The sequence below is a fragment of the Uloborus diversus genome, unplaced genomic scaffold (genome assembly GCF_026930045.1).
Source record: "Uloborus diversus isolate 005 unplaced genomic scaffold, Udiv.v.3.1 scaffold_11, whole genome shotgun sequence".
NCBI lineage: Eukaryota > Metazoa > Arthropoda > Arachnida > Araneae > Uloboridae > Uloborus > Uloborus diversus.
In genome coordinates, this window is record NW_026557765.1 from 2,249,254 (window position 1) to 2,267,883 (window position 18,630).

At 37.2% G+C, this 18,630-nt stretch overlaps 1 protein-coding gene across 1 annotated transcript; it reads right to left on the reverse strand.

Annotated features, from left to right (window-relative positions):
• Positions 1-685: 685 nt before the first annotated feature.
• On the reverse strand, positions 686-18,213 carry LOC129232155 (PC3-like endoprotease variant B). The gene is made up of 5 exons (XM_054866395.1): positions 18,201-18,213; positions 6,370-6,542; positions 2,598-2,846; positions 1,576-1,676; positions 686-911 (listed from the first exon to the last, which is right to left on the reverse strand). Exons 1-5 carry the CDS (start codon positions 18,211-18,213, stop codon positions 686-688), a joined length of 762 nt encoding a protein of 253 aa, XP_054722370.1.
• Positions 18,214-18,630: the final 417 nt, after the last annotated feature.

The window sequence follows — 18,630 nt, forward strand, 5'->3', positions numbered from 1 at the left end:
GTCTGTCAGGATCTCTGTGACGCGCATATTGCCCATTCGATTCTGCCGATTTTCATGAAATTTGGCACAAAGTCAGTTTGCAGCATGGGTGTGTGTGTGTGTGCACCTCGAAACGATTTTTCGAAAATTCGATTTTGTTCTTTTTCTATTCCAATTTTAAGAACATTTTCCCGATCGAAATTATCTTAAGATGGACGGATAAATCACCAAGTTATCATAACGTGGAACCGTAACATGGGCAAGCCAATTGGCGAGAAATTCACTATACTTATTTGTTTGTAAATATACAGGCGAATCAAAAGACCTTTTAATTTTCTACTATGGGCAAAGCCGTGCGGTTACCACTAGTTATGAATAAAGTGTAAGTGTTTTCCATTATATTTACCACTATTATTACCACTAGTATAAAAATCTAAAAAAAAAAAGCAGTTACGTGGACATTGGACATACTGGAGTACTGGTATTGACAGTTTTGATGCTCCATTTTGTCTGCGAGCCGAAGGTATGTTAATCTGCCGATTTGCGGGGGTGGGGAATGGCTATTTGAAGGAGTAGAAAATGGGGGGGGGGAACATTTTTTTTCGTCAGATATTCAGAACAAACATCCTTACATAACTAACAACATGTTTAAAATAAAGAGTGCGCAGGGTGCGCCTGTTTTCGGGCCACCCTGTTTTACTTTATCTTACTTTTTGCCCTTTACTGGTGGACTCTTCCACGTTTTCAAGCGACCAACTGGCTTCCAGTGAATAGCTGACGCGACCATCCTGTCGACATCGAGGGCGCCGCAGCCGATCTTGGGGTGGAAATGGAAGCCTGCCGCATTCCACAACCAGCCGTGTTCTTCAGGGGAAGGTATGCGGCAGGTGTTGAGAATGATGTGCTGTACGTCCCGCCATCCGAGAGAAGGGCTGAAAGCACACATTCATTGTAGTTCATTACCGAGAATCGGCGTGTTAAGGCCAAATAATTTTCCCACATTTCACCGTTTATTCTTTTCTGGATATGATGGTCACGGATCCATGAACTATTTCCCCAAGTTGCTTCTGCAACATATAACGTTTATGGAAGCAACGTGGAGAAAAATTTCATAGTGCCTTAACCATGCCAACCAGAAGGGGGAAAAGGTGGAGAGTGGGAGGCTATTTGGCCTTGACACGCTGATTCTCGTTACATAGTAGTCAATGTGTCGTTACATAGTAGTTGTTGAAAAGACTTTCGGTAACTGGGTTGAGATCCCGCTAAACAGGAGTTCGGCAATAAACATTTAAACATTCAATTTTCATCCATGCATTTTGCATTGTTGCTTGAACCTTTATTTCGGTCTTTCAAGAAATTTCGTTGCGTAAATGTGATGAAGAAGTGATTTTTTTTCCTTCAACGAAACTTCATGTTAATTTTGAAATAGAATGATGCTAGAGCTGTCATCCATACAAAGGGCAAAAAGGTTGACTTTCCAATTGTTTGTATGAGGGTTTTAATACTTATGATCCTTTTAACATTTGAGAACAGCTCACTGTTGTTATGTTCAGAAACTTGTTAACGAAGAAATTTTTCACTATTTTGAATGCTTACTTTGCCTGTAGTAGAAGTGCAATGGCTCCAGCCGCGAGGGGTGCAGCTGCGGAAGTTCCTTGGAATGTCTGTCTGCATTTCCCTCTTCCTTCCGGAACGACCTGTAACGGGAAATTAGAGCCACGATGTCCACATAACTACGAATAAATGGTTGCAGACAGAAAGAAAAAATTACAAAAAAAGAAAGCAAAGAAACATCCTGCACCTGGCATTCATTTGAATTTTGACGTCTTGAATTCAAAATATGTTTTTCAGAATCAGGAATTACGATAGGTTCTTTCGTGTTGGGTTTTTTGTTTCTATACAAATGGCTCCTATCGCAATCATGTTTGCGAAAACTATAATTGGAATTCAAGACGTCAAAATTCAAATGAGTGCCAGGTGAGAGATGTTGTGTGGTAGATACTGTTTTGGTTTAAAGAGGATTTTGCCAAGTTGAGAGCGTCGGGTTTAAACAAAGTTGAGTCCGGGGACATGGGACAACTCACCGCTCAGGAGGTGAGACATGCTCGTGGTGGCCCGTGGACGAGAGGAGTTTGTATTATAATCATAGAAATATTAAATCAAAGTAACATCAACAAAAATCAAGTGAAAACAATCTTTTATTGCGATTCCTCATAAAAATATCCCCATCAAGGAAATATGGTGAATGAAGTTTTCTGTTTCGTTATTCAAGGCTAATGTATCTCCAAGATGTAGGCGAAATGAAGTTTTCTGCTTCGTTAAACCGTGCTGCAATATCTCCAAGAAAAATGACGGAATTAAGTGTTCGGTTTTGTTATGCAGAACCATTACACCCGTTTTGGTACAATAATTTATTGGTGATCATCTTAACTCAAATCATACGAAACATCTCTCGCCAAAAATAAAAATAAAAAAATCGAGAAATAGCATTATCACTTCATTGAACGTTGGCGTCGATACGAAACAATCAACCAAACTTGTGTCCTATACGTAATCCTGTGCTGTCTCTATCAGATATGTGGTATAAGACTACAACTCCAAAACGGAGTCTAACTTACCACTTTCGGCTTTTGCCTTTCTTTTTCCAGGTCTTCTTTGGAGGGGGGATAATGGGGCCCTCCCACATAGACAGAGGCAAGGACCGCCGCGCAGTGCTCCGAATAGAATGCGCTGCGCCCTTCCGGCCCCAGGGCCCCCACTGTCACCGTGAAGGGACTAGATGCGTAGCCGTCGAGGTTGCAGTTGTCCAAGTAAGCGCCGCCGTTTCCTGCCGCCCACACATAGATGGCCCCCTTGCCTCGACGACCCTGCGAAGGAAAATATTTTTAAGCAACAGGTAGTCTAAATGCTGATCTAGGCTACTTGCTTGCCATTCCGTCGACCCTTCTCATTGAATAAAACGTTAAGAATTTTGATCGGAGTGCTAAAATGATTCATTTGCTGTTCTTTTGAATACAATGAGGGGGTTTTGTCTGCGAAATATTGATTTGAAGTTAATGAGTGTACTCGAAAGTTCGAGGACCTAGACCAGACAACGTACTATGCCGTAGCAAAAACTCATCGTGTTGTTTAAAATAAGTTGTTGTTGATGTTGTTTTGTGTCAGCTAGGTTGGCAATTTAGGGTGCGCCGGTCCAACTGCGCCGTAATTTGGTGTGAAGTCCGGCTTCCACAGTACACACGTGCCATAAGGACCCGTTTATAGGGTAGGCAACCATTCACAGCATAACAACGCATTCACACAAAGGAAGGACAAGGACAGGAGAGAGAAAGTACAGCCATGCCCAAGCTGACCTAGGACCTCACCATCAGCTACATTACGGGTTTTAACATCAGCAAAGGAAAAAGGTACGGTATCTATTAAATGTAGAAAAAAAAATATATCTAATGACATTACATTACTTCATCTCTATTAAATATTCGATGTTTTTTCAAAAACTCAAAAGGAAAAAGAAAGATGTGTACTCATATACGTGCATTCGAAGTAATAATTCTTAAACTCATATTTTTTGTCTTTTACAAAAAATGTTAAATATAGAGTTTGTTCAGTAAATCCTCGGTTGGAAATGACTGAGCTGGCGGTGTATTTCACATAGAGTTTGTTGTTTTTAAATTTAAGAATTTTGATGTTTTCGTTCTGAGATATCAAAAATCTGAGCGAAAACCATGTATTGTTTTGCAAGAAATGATTTTAGCAATAATTACAAAAAAAATAAATACTGGACATAAAGCATTCAGTCTGTGCGATTTGTCAATAACAAAGGTTTCATTTTTAAAATGAAATTGAAAAAATAAATAATAAAATTCTGTAAAAGAAAAAAGGACCTCAGTAATAATCGGTTTTTAGCAAAAAAAAAAAAGAATAGTAAAAAGCATATTTTGGCATAGTTTAAAAAATTTCGGAGGAGGTTTGAACTCTAAAAACCCACCCCTTAAATACGGTCACGCTAAAATTATTGAAGTGGCTTAACGTTACCCAAATAACTGTAAGCGTTTTAAATGAAAGTTTAACTAGGGAGTTCACAATGGGGTTGTTTCCTTCAGTCAAAAGTAGTACTTTTTGTCACTGAAATTGATAGAATAAGTAAAAAAATAACACAGACCCAGAAAATTCTTTCATTTTCCCAACAGTTATTTTTTAATCAATTTTTTAAAATGTCCGATTTTTCAAACAAGGCTTGGTCTTTATGACGTCACAAATGATGCTCTTTTTCACAAGTTTGTACCGCGTTTCCACGTTATGATAATCAAAAAGCGAATTAAAATTGCACTCTACGCTTGCTATCAACCCTATCGTTGCCAATACACGTGAGTAAAGATGCGAATTAAATATTTTGTTCTGTGAATGGCAACACAGAATGGCATTTCATCATTTGTGATGTCATCCGCAGAAGACATAAACAAATGAAAGCGCACCGATTTAAGTAATTTTTTAAAAATATTAAACAAAATATTTAAAAAATGGTCAGATCCTATGTTTTTAAACATGCTCTTTCATAAAAAAAATACTTTTAAAATTCTGGAAGCGACCCCATTCGTGGCTGATTCTTATGAGCAGGGGTGTGCACATGGGACGGGGGGGGGGGCTGGGTATGTAATACCACTTAGAGGGAGACCAATACTTTGTCCCCAAGTTGGTAGTGGATTATAACGCAGATTGCGCTATTTAACTTTTTAAGGGAGGAGGGGTTAAAGGATATTTTACTCTTTTGGGGGACCTTTAGATCATAGGGGTTTTCGTGTTATTTTTTTGAGAAATCACGATTGCTTATTGTCTCACTTGACTGTTTTGATGTGCTATCATTTTATTTTCCCACCAGCACCCTCTGCCAGCACCACCGTCGACCGGCTCCTCACGATGCTGCTCCTCTAGCAAAAACCGTCTCCAGGTTGCATCCATATGCTACACACACGCGCATACATACACAACTACACACACACGCACACACAAATACATATTCCTACACTCATACAAAAACACATACACACACATACAAACACATACACATACATACAGACACCTACGCATACACACACACACCTCCACACAACTACCCACACACTCATCACACTCATGCCTGCACACAACTACCCACACTCATCACACTCATGCCTGCACACAGACACAAGCACATATGCCTACACACACATACACATTCCCCACCACACACAAACACTCATGCACACAACTACCCACACACTCATGCCTGCACACAGACACAAACACACATGCCTACACACAATACACATACCCCCTACACACAAACACACATACCCCCCCCCACACACACATAAACACACATGCCTACATACACAAACACACACACACTCGTGATTGCGAAAAACATAATTTGAATTCAAGAAGTCAAAATTCAATTTTTTTTTTTTTTTTGAAGGGGTTCACTTTGCTCTTGGGAGGGATGGACATCCCTGTACGAGGGTAACAGGATTCCTCAGTGGAAATCGAGTCAAAGGCAAGCTTCATATTTTCAGTTGCTTTTCACATGAAATTCCTCACGCTTTCTAAATAAGGTCAGAGTTATGAACTGCAGAAGAATTCCGCGGTGATGAAAAATGTATTACCGCGCAGGTGAACCAACAGAACGCTGGGTGACAAATGCAGATTGAGCTAACAAGAGCGAGATAGTGTTACAAGGTGAGTATCGCATCGGAGAAATCGACCTACATTAGAATGCCGGAGAGATTTAGACGGAAAAACAATATTTGGTGAGCATCTCGTGTTCGAAAAAAACAGCACACTTTCTTTAAAACATTTCTGGCTCCTCTCCCCTTTGTCATAAAGGGTCACACTTCACCCTTTACCCACCCCCCGCTTTGTCACATGCCACGCTATTTTTCATAAACATATTCTTTAAAAAATGCGTGATCTCACACTCCTTGTTACCCCCTCCGTCCCCCACGCCACAAACTCACAATTTCACGAATCCTCCCCCCCCCCCCTTATAGCGTGACAGCATTTAAGGACAGGTTTTGAGAAATCAATATATTTTTATTATGTGGGTGTGGTTTTTGGTATTTTTCGATATGATATGCATTGAGTACATACATTTTGACTCCCACCCCCTGTAAAATTTCGAAATGAGGGGACTTCAAGCTTTTCCATTGTTTTTTTCTCTATAATGCGCACAGAATCTATAAATTTTTTCTCTAATCTTTGCAACCGACATCTTCTATCTCTGTTCAGGGAAGATTATGAATGAAGAGATAGTAAAACATCTGAACAAATTATTGACCAATGAGCTGACTTCTGTGCGCCAGTATCTTTTGCATTTTGCAGTGTACAGTATTTGAATATGAAGGAAATATATACTTGTGTCACTCCTTTCAGGATGGCCTTTCTGGTCAGATGTCCAGGTCCTCCTATGGCGTTGCCCTTGTCTTCCGGTCCCCAGGAGGCAGTGTAGATGTCCACTACTTCCAGGGCGTGTACCAACGCAATGGCTTCTTGCGCATCGGTCAAAGGACCATTCAAAATTCTAACTCCTGAAAAATGAAACAGTTTCATTTACAAAACGACGATATTTCAATTTTGACGGTGAAAAAAATTAGAAAATCTCCCGGCTCTGCTTCGGGATAATTGGATCCACTAAATGCAGTCGAATAAAAGGGAGGTACGTAACTAGACGCTATACAGATAGTATAATGTACTCAACTTAAACCTTTTAAGACTAACTGTTTTTGTAATATCTTTATTAATAATAAAACCGAAAGTCTCTCTGTCCGGAGGATATCTGGATGTCTGGATCTCTGTGACGCGCATAGCGCGTAGACCGTTCGGCCGATTTTCATGAAGGCACAAAGTTAGTTTGTAGCATGGGGGTGTGCACCTCGAAGCGATTTTTCGAAAATTCGATGTGGTTCTTTTTCTATTCCAATTTTAAGAACAAAACTATCATGAGATGGACGAGTAAATTACGAAATTATTATAACGTGGAACCGTAACATGGGCACAAGCCGATTGGCGAGATACAAAATTATCATAACGTGGAACCGTAACATGGGTACAAGCCAATTGGCGAGAAAATTCACCACACATTATTTGTGAATATACAGGCGAACCAAAAGACCTTTTAATTTTTCTATTACGGGCAAAGCCGTGCGGGTACCACTAGTGTGCAATACACACAATACGTACATTCAGACGTCACGACAAACAGGTCGAAACGGACTCGGGGATGGATAAAACACATCCGTATTTTGTTGCTAGAATTACACATAAATAATTTTCTTCATATTACAAGTTTCAAATAAATCAAATATACAGTCGAACTCGCTTATAACCAATTCTGATTTAACGATAACCCGGATTTAGCGAGGAAATCAGAAAGATTTGGTTGGTGCAATGTTGAGTCTATAGGAGCATAACACGCTTTCAACGAGCAAATTTATTGATGTTTTTTGATTCATAAAATTTCTATTGACTTTCAGCTCAGCTTATCCTTTTTGGAAAAAAAAAAATCCTTAAGCATTCTGAAGTCAACTGAAAGTTAGTAATAAGTCATAAACCCTGAGAACAAGGATATTGTAACTCAAGGATAGTGATTTCGATTTCTAATTTGTGTGCTGTATCAGTGGATGATCTTTTCGTACAGTATCATTCCTGAATGTTGTTTCTGTGGAAGAGCATTGCATATGATACAGAAAACATATGTACAGGGATTAAAATGAATTGTTTATTTACTAATATTTTTTATCAACTTTTTTTTTTTTTGAAGAATTGTTTCATCTTCTTTACTAATAATAAAGCTGAAAGTCTCTCTGTCTGGATGTCAGGAGGATGTCTGGATCTCTGTGACGCGCATAGCGCCTAGACCGTTCGGCCGATTTTCATGAAATTTGGCACAAAATGAGTTCGTAGCCTGAGGGTGAGCACCTCGAAGCGATTTTTCGAAAATTCGATGTGGTTCTTTTTCTATTCCAATTTTAAGAACAAAACTACCATAAGGTGGACGAGTAAATTTCGAAATTATCATAACGTGGAACCGTAACATGGGCACAAGCCAATTGACGAGATACGAAATCATCATAACGTGGAACCGTGACATGGGTACAAGCCAATTGGCGAGAAAATTCACCATACATTATTTGTAAATATACAGGCGAACCAAAAGATCTTTTAATTTTTGTCTTACGGGCAAAGCCGTGCGGGTACCACTAGTTATAATAATAAAGCTGAAAACCTGTGTGTCTTTATGTCTGGGTGTCTGGATCTCTGTTACGCGCATAGCGCCTCGACAATTCGGCCGATTTTCATGAAATTTGGCACAAAATGAGTTCGTTGCATGAGGGTGAGCACCTCGAAGTGATTTTTCAAAAATTCGATTTTGTTCTTTTTCTATTCCAATTTTAAAAACATTTTACCGAGAAAATTATCATAACGTGGACGCAAATTATCATAACTTTTAACCTTAACATGGGCGAGTCATTTAACACAACAATTGGCAAAAAATTCTTCATCCATTATTTGTAAATATACAAGCGAACCAAATGACCTCAATTTTTTGCTACGGGCAAAGCCGTGCGGGTGCCGTTAGCATTAAATAAAAACAATAATGGATTTAAACAAGCTCCCGAGAATATTGTAATCAGTGGTGGATCCAGCCGATTGTTTTGGGAGAGGCCATCCGAAATTTTTGAAGCAACTCCCCAGGGCCGAATTTAGCTCCATGCCGCCCCTAGGCAAATTTGAAATCTGCCCCCTAAAAGAAGTAAAATATCCCTGACTCAAAAAAACGTAAAAAAGTGTTCCCCAGATTCAAACTGCCAAACTTATGAAGAAATGATGGCGTTTCACATTCTGAGGCGCCCCGATGAAATGATCACAGTGATCTCCCAAAAAAAAATTTTTTATTCGGCAAATTTTGCTGACGATTCGGCAAATACCATGATTGGAAAACATTTGACTTTCATAAGATGTGTGAAAGTAATCATTATTAAATTACAAGAAAAAATTGTCTCTGTGGAAAATGAAAGAATGCTAATATTTTACTTTCAAAAATAGCAATTTAATTCAAAAAATGTGTTTTATAATAGCAAATTTGCCGCCCCTGAAAAGTTTGCCGCCCTAGGCAGCTGCCTACTCTGCCTATTGAGAAATTGCGCCCTGATAACTCCCCAGAAATTTTATTAAAATGAAGTTTTGAAAACTCAATTTTCGGGGTATTGAGACATTAGGTGAGGGGGTGGATTTAGGAATCTCCCTCGAAAATGTTTCAAAATTTAAATTTCCGAGTAATTTTTGAAAATTAGGAAACTAAAAACGCATTTTGTGTATTTTTGATGATGTACGTAGAAAGGTCAGGTTTCGGGCGCTAGCCCTAAAATACTTTTTGAAAATAAAGCTTAGAAAACAAAGTATTCTGTCATTATACATTGAGAAGTTAGAAGAGGAGGGGTGCTCTTCTAGCTCTTCAGCTGTCCAGCCTAAAAATGCACCTTTAGGTAATGTTTGCTTACATTTAAGGAAGTGTGAAGATGCTTAGAATCCTTCCTTCCTGGAAATATTTTGCCTTTGAGGCTCTAAAAATTCGATTTTTAACTATATTTATACATATTTTAGAAAGGGATGGAAGATTCGTGATCTCCTCCAAAAAACCTCCTTTTAAAGCTATCATCACGATATAAACTAGGGAGGGAGGGGGTCCTATCGAAACTCATTTGTAATTGAAGTCCCAAAAAAATTCATTTAAGTTGCTTTTAAGCAAGTTAAGTGATAAGGGCTGGATAAGCTAGTTTCCGTTGGCATTTTTTCCAAACAAAAGACTTAAAATGCAATTTTTTGCTACATTTCAAGGCATTTGTGAAAGGGCATGGGAAAAGGGGGTTCTCCTCCTAGCTTCGAAATTAAAGCCATAAAAACGAAAATTTAGGCTCTCTTTGGTCTTGTGAACAATAGGTATAATCTGAGAACCGCAGCATTTAGAGATCGTCCAAGTGTCTGTAGGAATCAAGAAATGATGTAAAAGATGGAGAAACATTTTGGAAATAAAAGTTTTGTTTTGAGGATAGGGATATAATTTATCTCCCAATTAAGGCCTATACTTCTTTTTCAGTAAAATACACGTGTTAAATTTTGTTATCTTCTCATAATATTTTTTTTTCCTTTTTCTTCCTTAAAAAAATTCCTACAATCACAAAGCTTTGGAAGGGGCCATGGCCCCCCCCCCCTAGAGATCTGCCCCTGATTGTAACTCAAATTCAAGCTAATTTTGACGAAAACACGGCAGAAAACGACGAAGATAACGACAAATGGGAAGGAGTTCAAGACGAAGAAACCTCAACATGTACACTATAGCTTTTAATCTGTAGAATGACCATGGTTTTCGGGCGATGAGCATACTCCGCCATTCCTCGAACACAATAATACAAGAAAGACACAATAAGACAGTTCAAAGTAAAATAACCAACTTTTTTGGTACTGTACTGAAATTAGAAAAACAAAACAAGTATGTCGTAATTCTTAGGAGCTTTGGGCGAACCCGTTTTTTACTAGCACGCAACTGACATTTATTTAATTTCGTATATTAGTGATAAAATTTATTTATTTATTTGTTGCATATTACCTATATTAGTTTACTACGTAATTCAATAAATTATTTTTAAGTATTCAGAAATTTGTTCACAGTCCAGTAGTAATTTTTTTAAAAACACCTTTGCGTTAACTGCCTGAGTTCAATGAAAAAATTTGTTTATCGGCTGCGAAAATGTTGCACGTGTTATTTTATTGAGATCGGGCTAAAGTTCACTCTTTTCACTTCAAATCTATCTTGAAAACAGTTCGTCATTTTATCGCCTTCCTGATTTTATTATCTATTTTTTTTCCTCGCTCTTTCATTCGGTTCATCACTCTTTCGTTTTATGCACTCATTTTTGTTCAATAACTACAAATATTTCAGGAATTTGACATCTTTTTTCTGCTTTTATTTATTTATTCATTTATTTATTTATTTCATTTTTCGAACTATAATTTACATTTTCGAACTATAATATACATTGCACATAAACAAACTTTTCAGAACTCGAGATATAAATAGCTGAAGAACTTACAAAACTTCTTTATTCGCAACTCCAGAGCTCGAATACGTTACCTTGCGGTGATTAACAATACTTCCGAAAAAGGTAAAACATTCCATTCCACGTGTTTTCTTTGGGGTAAATCACAGGCTTCAGACAGTTTGTCATGTAATGTAGTCTTAGAAGAATAAAAGAGAAAGCTTCCCACAAACACGATGAAAAATTACGGTCTTTCACAAAGCGTCAAAGCAAGTTATAAGTTACGGCATTTGTTTGTTTTACCTTTTTCATTCGCCATTAGACAGTGGCTGCAGCGCCCCCTATAGTTTATTGGAGTTGCGAATAGAACGAAAAAAATTTTGCTTTTTAGCAGTCCCGTCATTTGTGGTATCAGAAGGGCATACTTTTATACTTGCGTCTTTCCAGGCTTTTACAAAAGCATATTTTAACATGAGTATGTTGTTGTTTTTTGTCCGGTATAGTATGTATTGAGTAAGAGTACTGTCCATCTCTGGCAAGTTGAGTTCCGCTACCTAACCGATTAAACGATTCCTTTAGTTAAAATAGGGGCGAGGAAAATCGGCTTAAAAACTTGCGGATTTAGTTTGCAGTGTTATTGCCCACTTGCCGAACAATATTACTATTCAGGTAAGAAGTAGCAAGCGGTACAGAATTTTCTCGCCAATAAAAGGGTTGCAAGGGTAGCCATAGCTCAACTTCTCGGAGATGGACAGTACATACCCTTTTACCTCACCCCCGTCGGTATAGGAAGGAAGCCGGCATCTTTGTGTACTATCAAACCAATTTTAAAGGTAATTAAATAGGAAAAAAATGCAGTAAAAAAGCCGTGTTTTGAACAGCATCATCCAAGATTCATTTCAATGTTATTTCTATGATTTAAAAAGGCTTCTCTAACATTAACATGGCATTGTGCTTTTATGCTGCAATTTTTATAACTTTCATTTTTCATGATCATCTTGATCATTTTTGTGAGGGATAACTTTGCATTCGTTCAACTGAAACGAAAGTACGAGCCTGAAAATGAATTTCAGAACCACAAATTAGCATTTAGAGGTAGTAAACAGCAAAGGGATGCAAGTGGCAAAATTAAAAATTTGGAGATAACCAGTACACACGGTAGGTGAACCTCTCCTCTACTTTGGGGCAAGAGATGGTACTAGTAGCCCTGGTAGGTGCTGCTGTACAGCATGATTTAGAAAGAAATTTCAACGAAAGCCTACCTAGGATCTGATATTTAAACGCGTTTTACTCGAAACTTAAAATAATCCACTTGCATCCCTTTGCTTCTCACTGCCTCAAATGATGTGACGCATTGAAGGGGGGGGGGAGGGGGTCATGAAATTGTGACAGATTGCGACGGAGGGAAGATATAACAAGAAGTGTGGTATCACGCATTTCCTCTAAAGAATAAGTTTGCGAAACATATTGTTTAACAAATGTCTTTAAAAACTCTTTACTGAATTGTGAAGCTGACAGCGACATACAGTTAACAAGACAGTGACGCACAAGTGTCTTTTCTTTTTGACTTTTTGACTCCAGGAAGTAGTTAAAAGTTTCAAATAGATTGCCGCAGAGAATAACAGCTTTCATTTGCATATGACAAAGGGGGAGGAGAGAGGTAAGGCGGAGCTGGATAAACGAGGTTCTACTGAACGATAGTTATGTATTACATTTGAAATATCGCAAACCTTGGAGATATATAGCAATTTCTCGCCACATTTGGCTCCAAAACAGCTCGCCAAAATGATGTCAGCTTGGCGGTTGGCGATATCCTTTAAATTTCTCGCCAAGGCCTAGGCGCAATGTTGAGAGGTGCATAACCGGCAAAATCAACATAGAGGTAAAGTTTCAGGAACTAGGGTAACATTTCGTAAAGATTAATGGAATAAATGCCAGATTTAGCAAGATTACTGAAAATTAAGCTCATAAAAATATAAAAATAAGAACTATTTGCAAAATTTGTAGCAAAAAGTACGCAGAGATATTTTTAACCCCTCTACAGGCGCATTGTTCCCATTGAAAATCGGAAACGTGTCTCAAAAATATTGTCAAGAGCATTTTCACGCTTGACTTATTTTAAACAAAATTTTAGTATCTTGGAGAATGCAAAAAAGCAATTGGAATTTTGAAAACTAATACATTTTGATCGTTTATTATTTTTCTTAATTTCGCATCCTAAACGTTAAAAATCAAAATAGTACAAAGGGTCTTCTTTCCCTGCCATCTTCTATTTCATCCTTAGAAATATGGAACCCACAACTATTATGGTCGTCACTGTTTTCATAGATTTCACTCCACAAAATGAATTTCATGCCTCGAAAAAATGTCAAGGACTACTTTCGCACCTTGAATAAAACCCTAGCTATATGTATGTATGTTACAACTCTGAAAATAGCACCGGGCAATGGGTGATGGGCCGTTTCCAAAATTTTAAAAGTATTTTTTTCTGAAAGAGCATGCTTAAAAGCATAGGATCTGACCATTTTTTAAATAATTTGTTTAAGTTTAATGTTTAAAAAAAAATACTTTAATCGGTGCGCTTTCATTGTTTACGCTTCTGCCGATGATATCCCAAATGATGAAATGCCATTCGTGTTGCCATTCACAGAGCAAAATATTTAATTCTCATCTTTACTCACGTGTATTGGCAACGATAGGGTTGATAGCAAGCGTAGAGCGCAATTTTAATTCTCTTCTTGATTACCATATAACGTGGAAACGCGGTAGAAAGATGCGGCAAAGTGCATCATTTGTGACGTCATCAAGACTACGCCTTGTTTGAAAAATTGGACGTTTTAAAAAATTAATTAAAAAATAATTGTTGGGAAAATTAAAGTATTTTCTGGGTCCATGTTATTATTATTATTTTTTTTTTTTTTTTTTTTTTTGTGCTAATTCTATCAATTTCAGTGACTAAAAGTAGTACTTTTGACTGAAGGAAACAACCTCATTCTAGGCAGAGTGCGCTATCGCAGTTATCCACCTTAACCTTGCTCTTCACAGAATATTTTTGCCATTTATTCTTTAAAAGAATTGGTTGCGCCAGTTAAAATTTTTGCACTGCCCCCCCCCCCTCTTTTTTCTGAGAGCTGCTTCTGGGGCATTCCACGGTATTTTTGACATTATGTAGAGTCTGTAACGTGACCTGTTTTTGCCATAACTTTTTAATTTACCGTTTGATTTGCAAATTATTTTAATTTGAGCTGGTGTGTTGGTAGGAAAAGATCAAAATAAAATAATATGCTAATCAAACAGTAAATTAAAAAGTTATGGCAAAAAAGGTCACGTTACGGACTCTACATAAATGTCAAAAATACCGTGGAATGCCCCTTCTATTTTGCCCTTATGCAAAATAAAATTCAAATTACATTATTTTTTTGTATTTTTGTGAGGAACTTTTGGAAATTGATGTACTACAGAGGGAGACGCATAAAAGAGGTAACGGTACAACTGGAAGGCTGTACGTGTGAGGTGAAAAAGAGAGATGAAAGAAATAAAGTATTTTAATTTTTTTTTTTCAAAGAAGAAAGAAACACATTTTAAAATTTAAATAAGAGGAAAAAAAACTGTTTAACTGGTGAAAAATAGTTGGGGATACTGTGAAAAACTGCACATTGTGCAAAACATCGTAAATCAAAAGCTAAGAGCAAAAAAAAAAGTCGGTCGATTCTTTTGCGCTATTCTATTGGAGAAATTTAGGCATTTTATATTTATGAAGATAAATGGTTTCCGTTTAGGCTGAATTGAGCTTACGTGCTAGCGTTGATTGATTGATTGTGGTGAATAATTAAGAATTATGAAAGAATTGTAGTGGTAAAGTGAAGCAGAAGAAAAGAGTGAGAATAACCGCAACGAAAGAAAACATTTTTTCAAAAAAAAAAGTAAAATAAAATTCTCGTTTGGTGAAAACGTCAAATAGAGTTTATTTGCATTGCAATTGTAGCAGATTTATTATGAAAAAAGAATGAAAGGAAAACGCCTTAAAGAAATAATTCAATGTGGCCTGAAAGTTTTCTATTGCAATGGGGTTGTTTCCTTCAGTCAAAAGTAGTACTTTTTGTCACTGAAATTGATAGAATAAGCAAAAAAAAAAAAAAAAAAAACCATGGACCCAGAAAATACTTTCATTTTCCCAACAGTTACTTTTTAAAATTTCCGATTTTTCAAACAAGGCGTGGTCTTGATGACGTCACAAATGATGCTCTTTGGCGCATCTTTCTACCGCGATTCCACATTATGATAATCAAGAAGCGAATTAAAATTGCGCTCTACGCTTGCTATCAACCCTATCGTTGCCAAAACAAGTGAGTAAAGATGCGAATTAAATATTTTGCTCTGTAAATGGCAACACAGAATGGCATTTCATCATTTGTGATGTTATCGGACAGAAGCGTAAACAATGAAAGCGCACCGATTAAAGTAATTTTTTAAAAGTATTTAACTTAAACAAATTATTCAAAAAATGGTCAGATCCTATGTTTTTACCGCATGCTCTTTCAGAAAAAAATACTTTTAAAATTTTGAAAACGACCCCATTATCTACGTGTTCTACACACAAACGAGTTGTGCTAAAGTGACATTGAAAAGGAAATTATGATAGGTCATGAAAATAGTTGTTTGCTTTAGCGTTTGCCAGCGAATTGAAAGGTCGTCTGCATTTTGCATTTAGAACTTCAAATTAGTTGACTAAAACATTTACGCATATTTTTTCTAATTTTTTACGCTATATTGCTACATTTAAAATATAAATGCATAAAAAGATTTCTGTTTCTTTCTTCTTGGAAATGTCGCACGAACAGGGCCGCGCCAAGCCTGATCGGCGCCGTCGTGCAAATGTGTTTTGAGCGCCCTTATGCTCTGGCGTTCGATAAAAATGTAGTTAACACCTGGAGGGAGGTTTTGGCATTTAGTTTATAAAAATATAATGCGTGAATATTTAATTTCGCAATATGATGTACGTTTTTACTTCATATCTCGAAATTATTTAGAGTTCAGCAGCTCCTCTGATATGCTTATAATGTGTTTCGGAAGAAGAAAATATTTTAAAATCTAAGTTAATCTAAGTTAATGCCACTTTGAATATCTATCTAAATCTGTAAGTGATAAACAATTCGCAACTCCAATAAACTATAGGGGGCGCTGCAGTCACTGTCTAATGGCGGATGAAAAAGATAAAACAAACAAATGCCGTAATTTATAACTTGCTTTGACGCTTTGCGAAAGACCGTAATTTTTCATCGTGTTTGTGGGAAGCTTTCTTTTCTATTCTTCTGAAATTACATTACACCACAAACTGTCTAAAGCCTGTAATTTACCCCAAAGAAAACACGTGGATTGGAATGTTTTACCCTTTTCTTTAGTATTGTTTATCACCGCAAGGTAGCGTATTCGAGCTCTGGAGTTGCGAATTAACAAAACTTTTATGCCTGTCAAAAGATGACAACAGGAGCAGTAGCGCAACTAGAAAATAGTTTTTTGTTTGGGGGGAGGGCACAAATTGGGGGGAAAAAACCCTTTTAATAAGAGGGGTCTGGGGTTTCTCCCCGGGAAATTTTTGAAACTTGTAGTTTGAAAAACGCAATTTTAGAGTCTTTGGTGGTGTTATGTAGGAAAAAGGTACAAGAGGCTCCACGGAAATTTATAGAAGTTGAACCCTTTAAACGTAATTATAGGCCATATTTATTGACGTTAGAATAAGAGATGGAACTCTGAGATTCTACTCGATCGGTTTTTTTTATAGACAGAAATCAATTCCTTTTCTTTCCTCCAATTTTTCGAAATTGAACTTCCAAAAACGCAACTGTAGACAACTTTGAAGATTTTTACAAGGAAGGAATTCTAAAGCTTCCCCCTGGAAATTTTTTTAAAATTAAAGTCCTAAAAACCTAAGCAGTATTCTACGGTATTAAGAGAAGTGGTTCAGAGGCTATTCTAACTTAAAGTTTTCGTAAGTCATGTTTGAAAAACCTAATTTTTGATTACATTAAACGAAGGAGGTTCGAAGGGCCTTGCTCGAATACTTTCTTAAATTGAAGTCTTAAAAAACGTGATTGTAAGACCATAATTAGTAACATTAGGACTGGCAATCATTCGAAATTGAAGCTCTAAGAACGCAATTTTAACTGATTTTCGAACACAGTTTCAAGCAATGTTGTTTCGAATTTGTGAACTTTCGCAAAATTTTGCGAAATTGAAGACCTGGAAACAAAATTTGAGATGGTCCGTAATGCTGGGGAGGGGGGGGGGAGGATTCAGAGGAGTAGCATTTTGAAAACTTTCTTATTTTCAAGCGAACTAGAAAAAAAATAATAACAAGGAAAAAAGAAAAGAAATAGGACGGAGTGGGAGTAGTTGATCACTTAGCTGAAACTATTGAGAATTTTTAACTCCACGATTTCTTTTTAAAAGAATTAAGTTTTAAAAGAAATTAAAGCTTTACCTCAACATCCTTATTCTTTCCGTATTGAAATCACTTTGCTTTCCAAAAATGCGTTCCCCCCCCCCTTTAATAGTAAATATTTTTGAAAAACATTCACCTAAGCATTCTGTAGGGGAGGGGGCACGGCGCGGGGCAACCAGAAGGGTGCCTCTTTCTTTAATTTAATACATAAATAGTTGAAGAAAAATGCTCAACCTTGTGACATTACAGACATAGCGAATTCATGGCTCCACACATGAAGAAAAATGCTAATGCATGCATTTATTAGCATCATGTGCTTTCAATGTAAAAGATTGCGCTTTTGAATAGCATATTTAGACACAACTAGGCAATAATTTTCCCTTTAGATAGGCAGCAAGGAGGATTGCTTGTTTTAATGAGCAGTATAATTTCACTGCTACATTTATTCCGAAATGTTCAATTTTATTTTTTTTAGTTGGAGATTTTTTTTCTCCATTTGGAGCATTTTTGATTGGTAGAGCTCGGCGCCTTTTTGACTCTGGCGCCGTCGTGCGCCGCACGACCTTGCACATAGGGACGGCGCGGCCCTGCGCGCGAATAATGTTATTACGTTGAACTGAAGGTATTAGAGCATTTTTTTTTTCTTCCAATGATGTGTTTTTGCGTTGCAGCTGTTTGGGAATCATCGCCATTAAAATCCACTGTACCTTCTAAACTCATGTTTACAACCACTAAGAAATATATGTACATCAAACAAAGTAATAAATACACTTTTCTTTCTAATTGATCCCTCCCCTCCCCCCACAGACACACGATCTACTACAGTTCAATTCTAAATTTCAAAAAACAAATATGTTTAAAAAACGATTTTTGAGTTGGTGATTTCAATTGATCACCAGCGACATCACGATGGTAGGTCACTCTGACCTACCAAAATATTCCTTAGCCAGCAAATTATGTCTGACAATTCGGCAAAGTTTAGAGTTTCCTTTCGGCAAATTGAGAATTTCTGTGTTCCCTAAGTTCGGGGGGCCCCTGGTTCTGGCTCGCGAGAATCAATATGAAATGCGACCTCCGGGAAGAAAAAGGTTGGACATCACTGTTATGGGGCCATTCATTAATTAAGTAAGGATGAAT

What these genes read in the sequence shown, in the direction of transcription:
- LOC129232155 (XM_054866395.1), bottom strand. An exon ending in TCCTGAAAGGAGTGACACAA is followed by an intron (nt 2,847 to 6,369) that starts GTATATATTTCC and finishes TTTCCTTCGCAG; the next exon opens with GGTCGTCGAGGCAAGGGGGC. An exon ending in AAAGGCAAAAGCCGAAAGTG is followed by an intron (nt 1,677 to 2,597) that starts GTAAGTTAGACT and finishes TTCCCGTTACAG; the next exon opens with GTCGTTCCGGAAGGAAGAGG.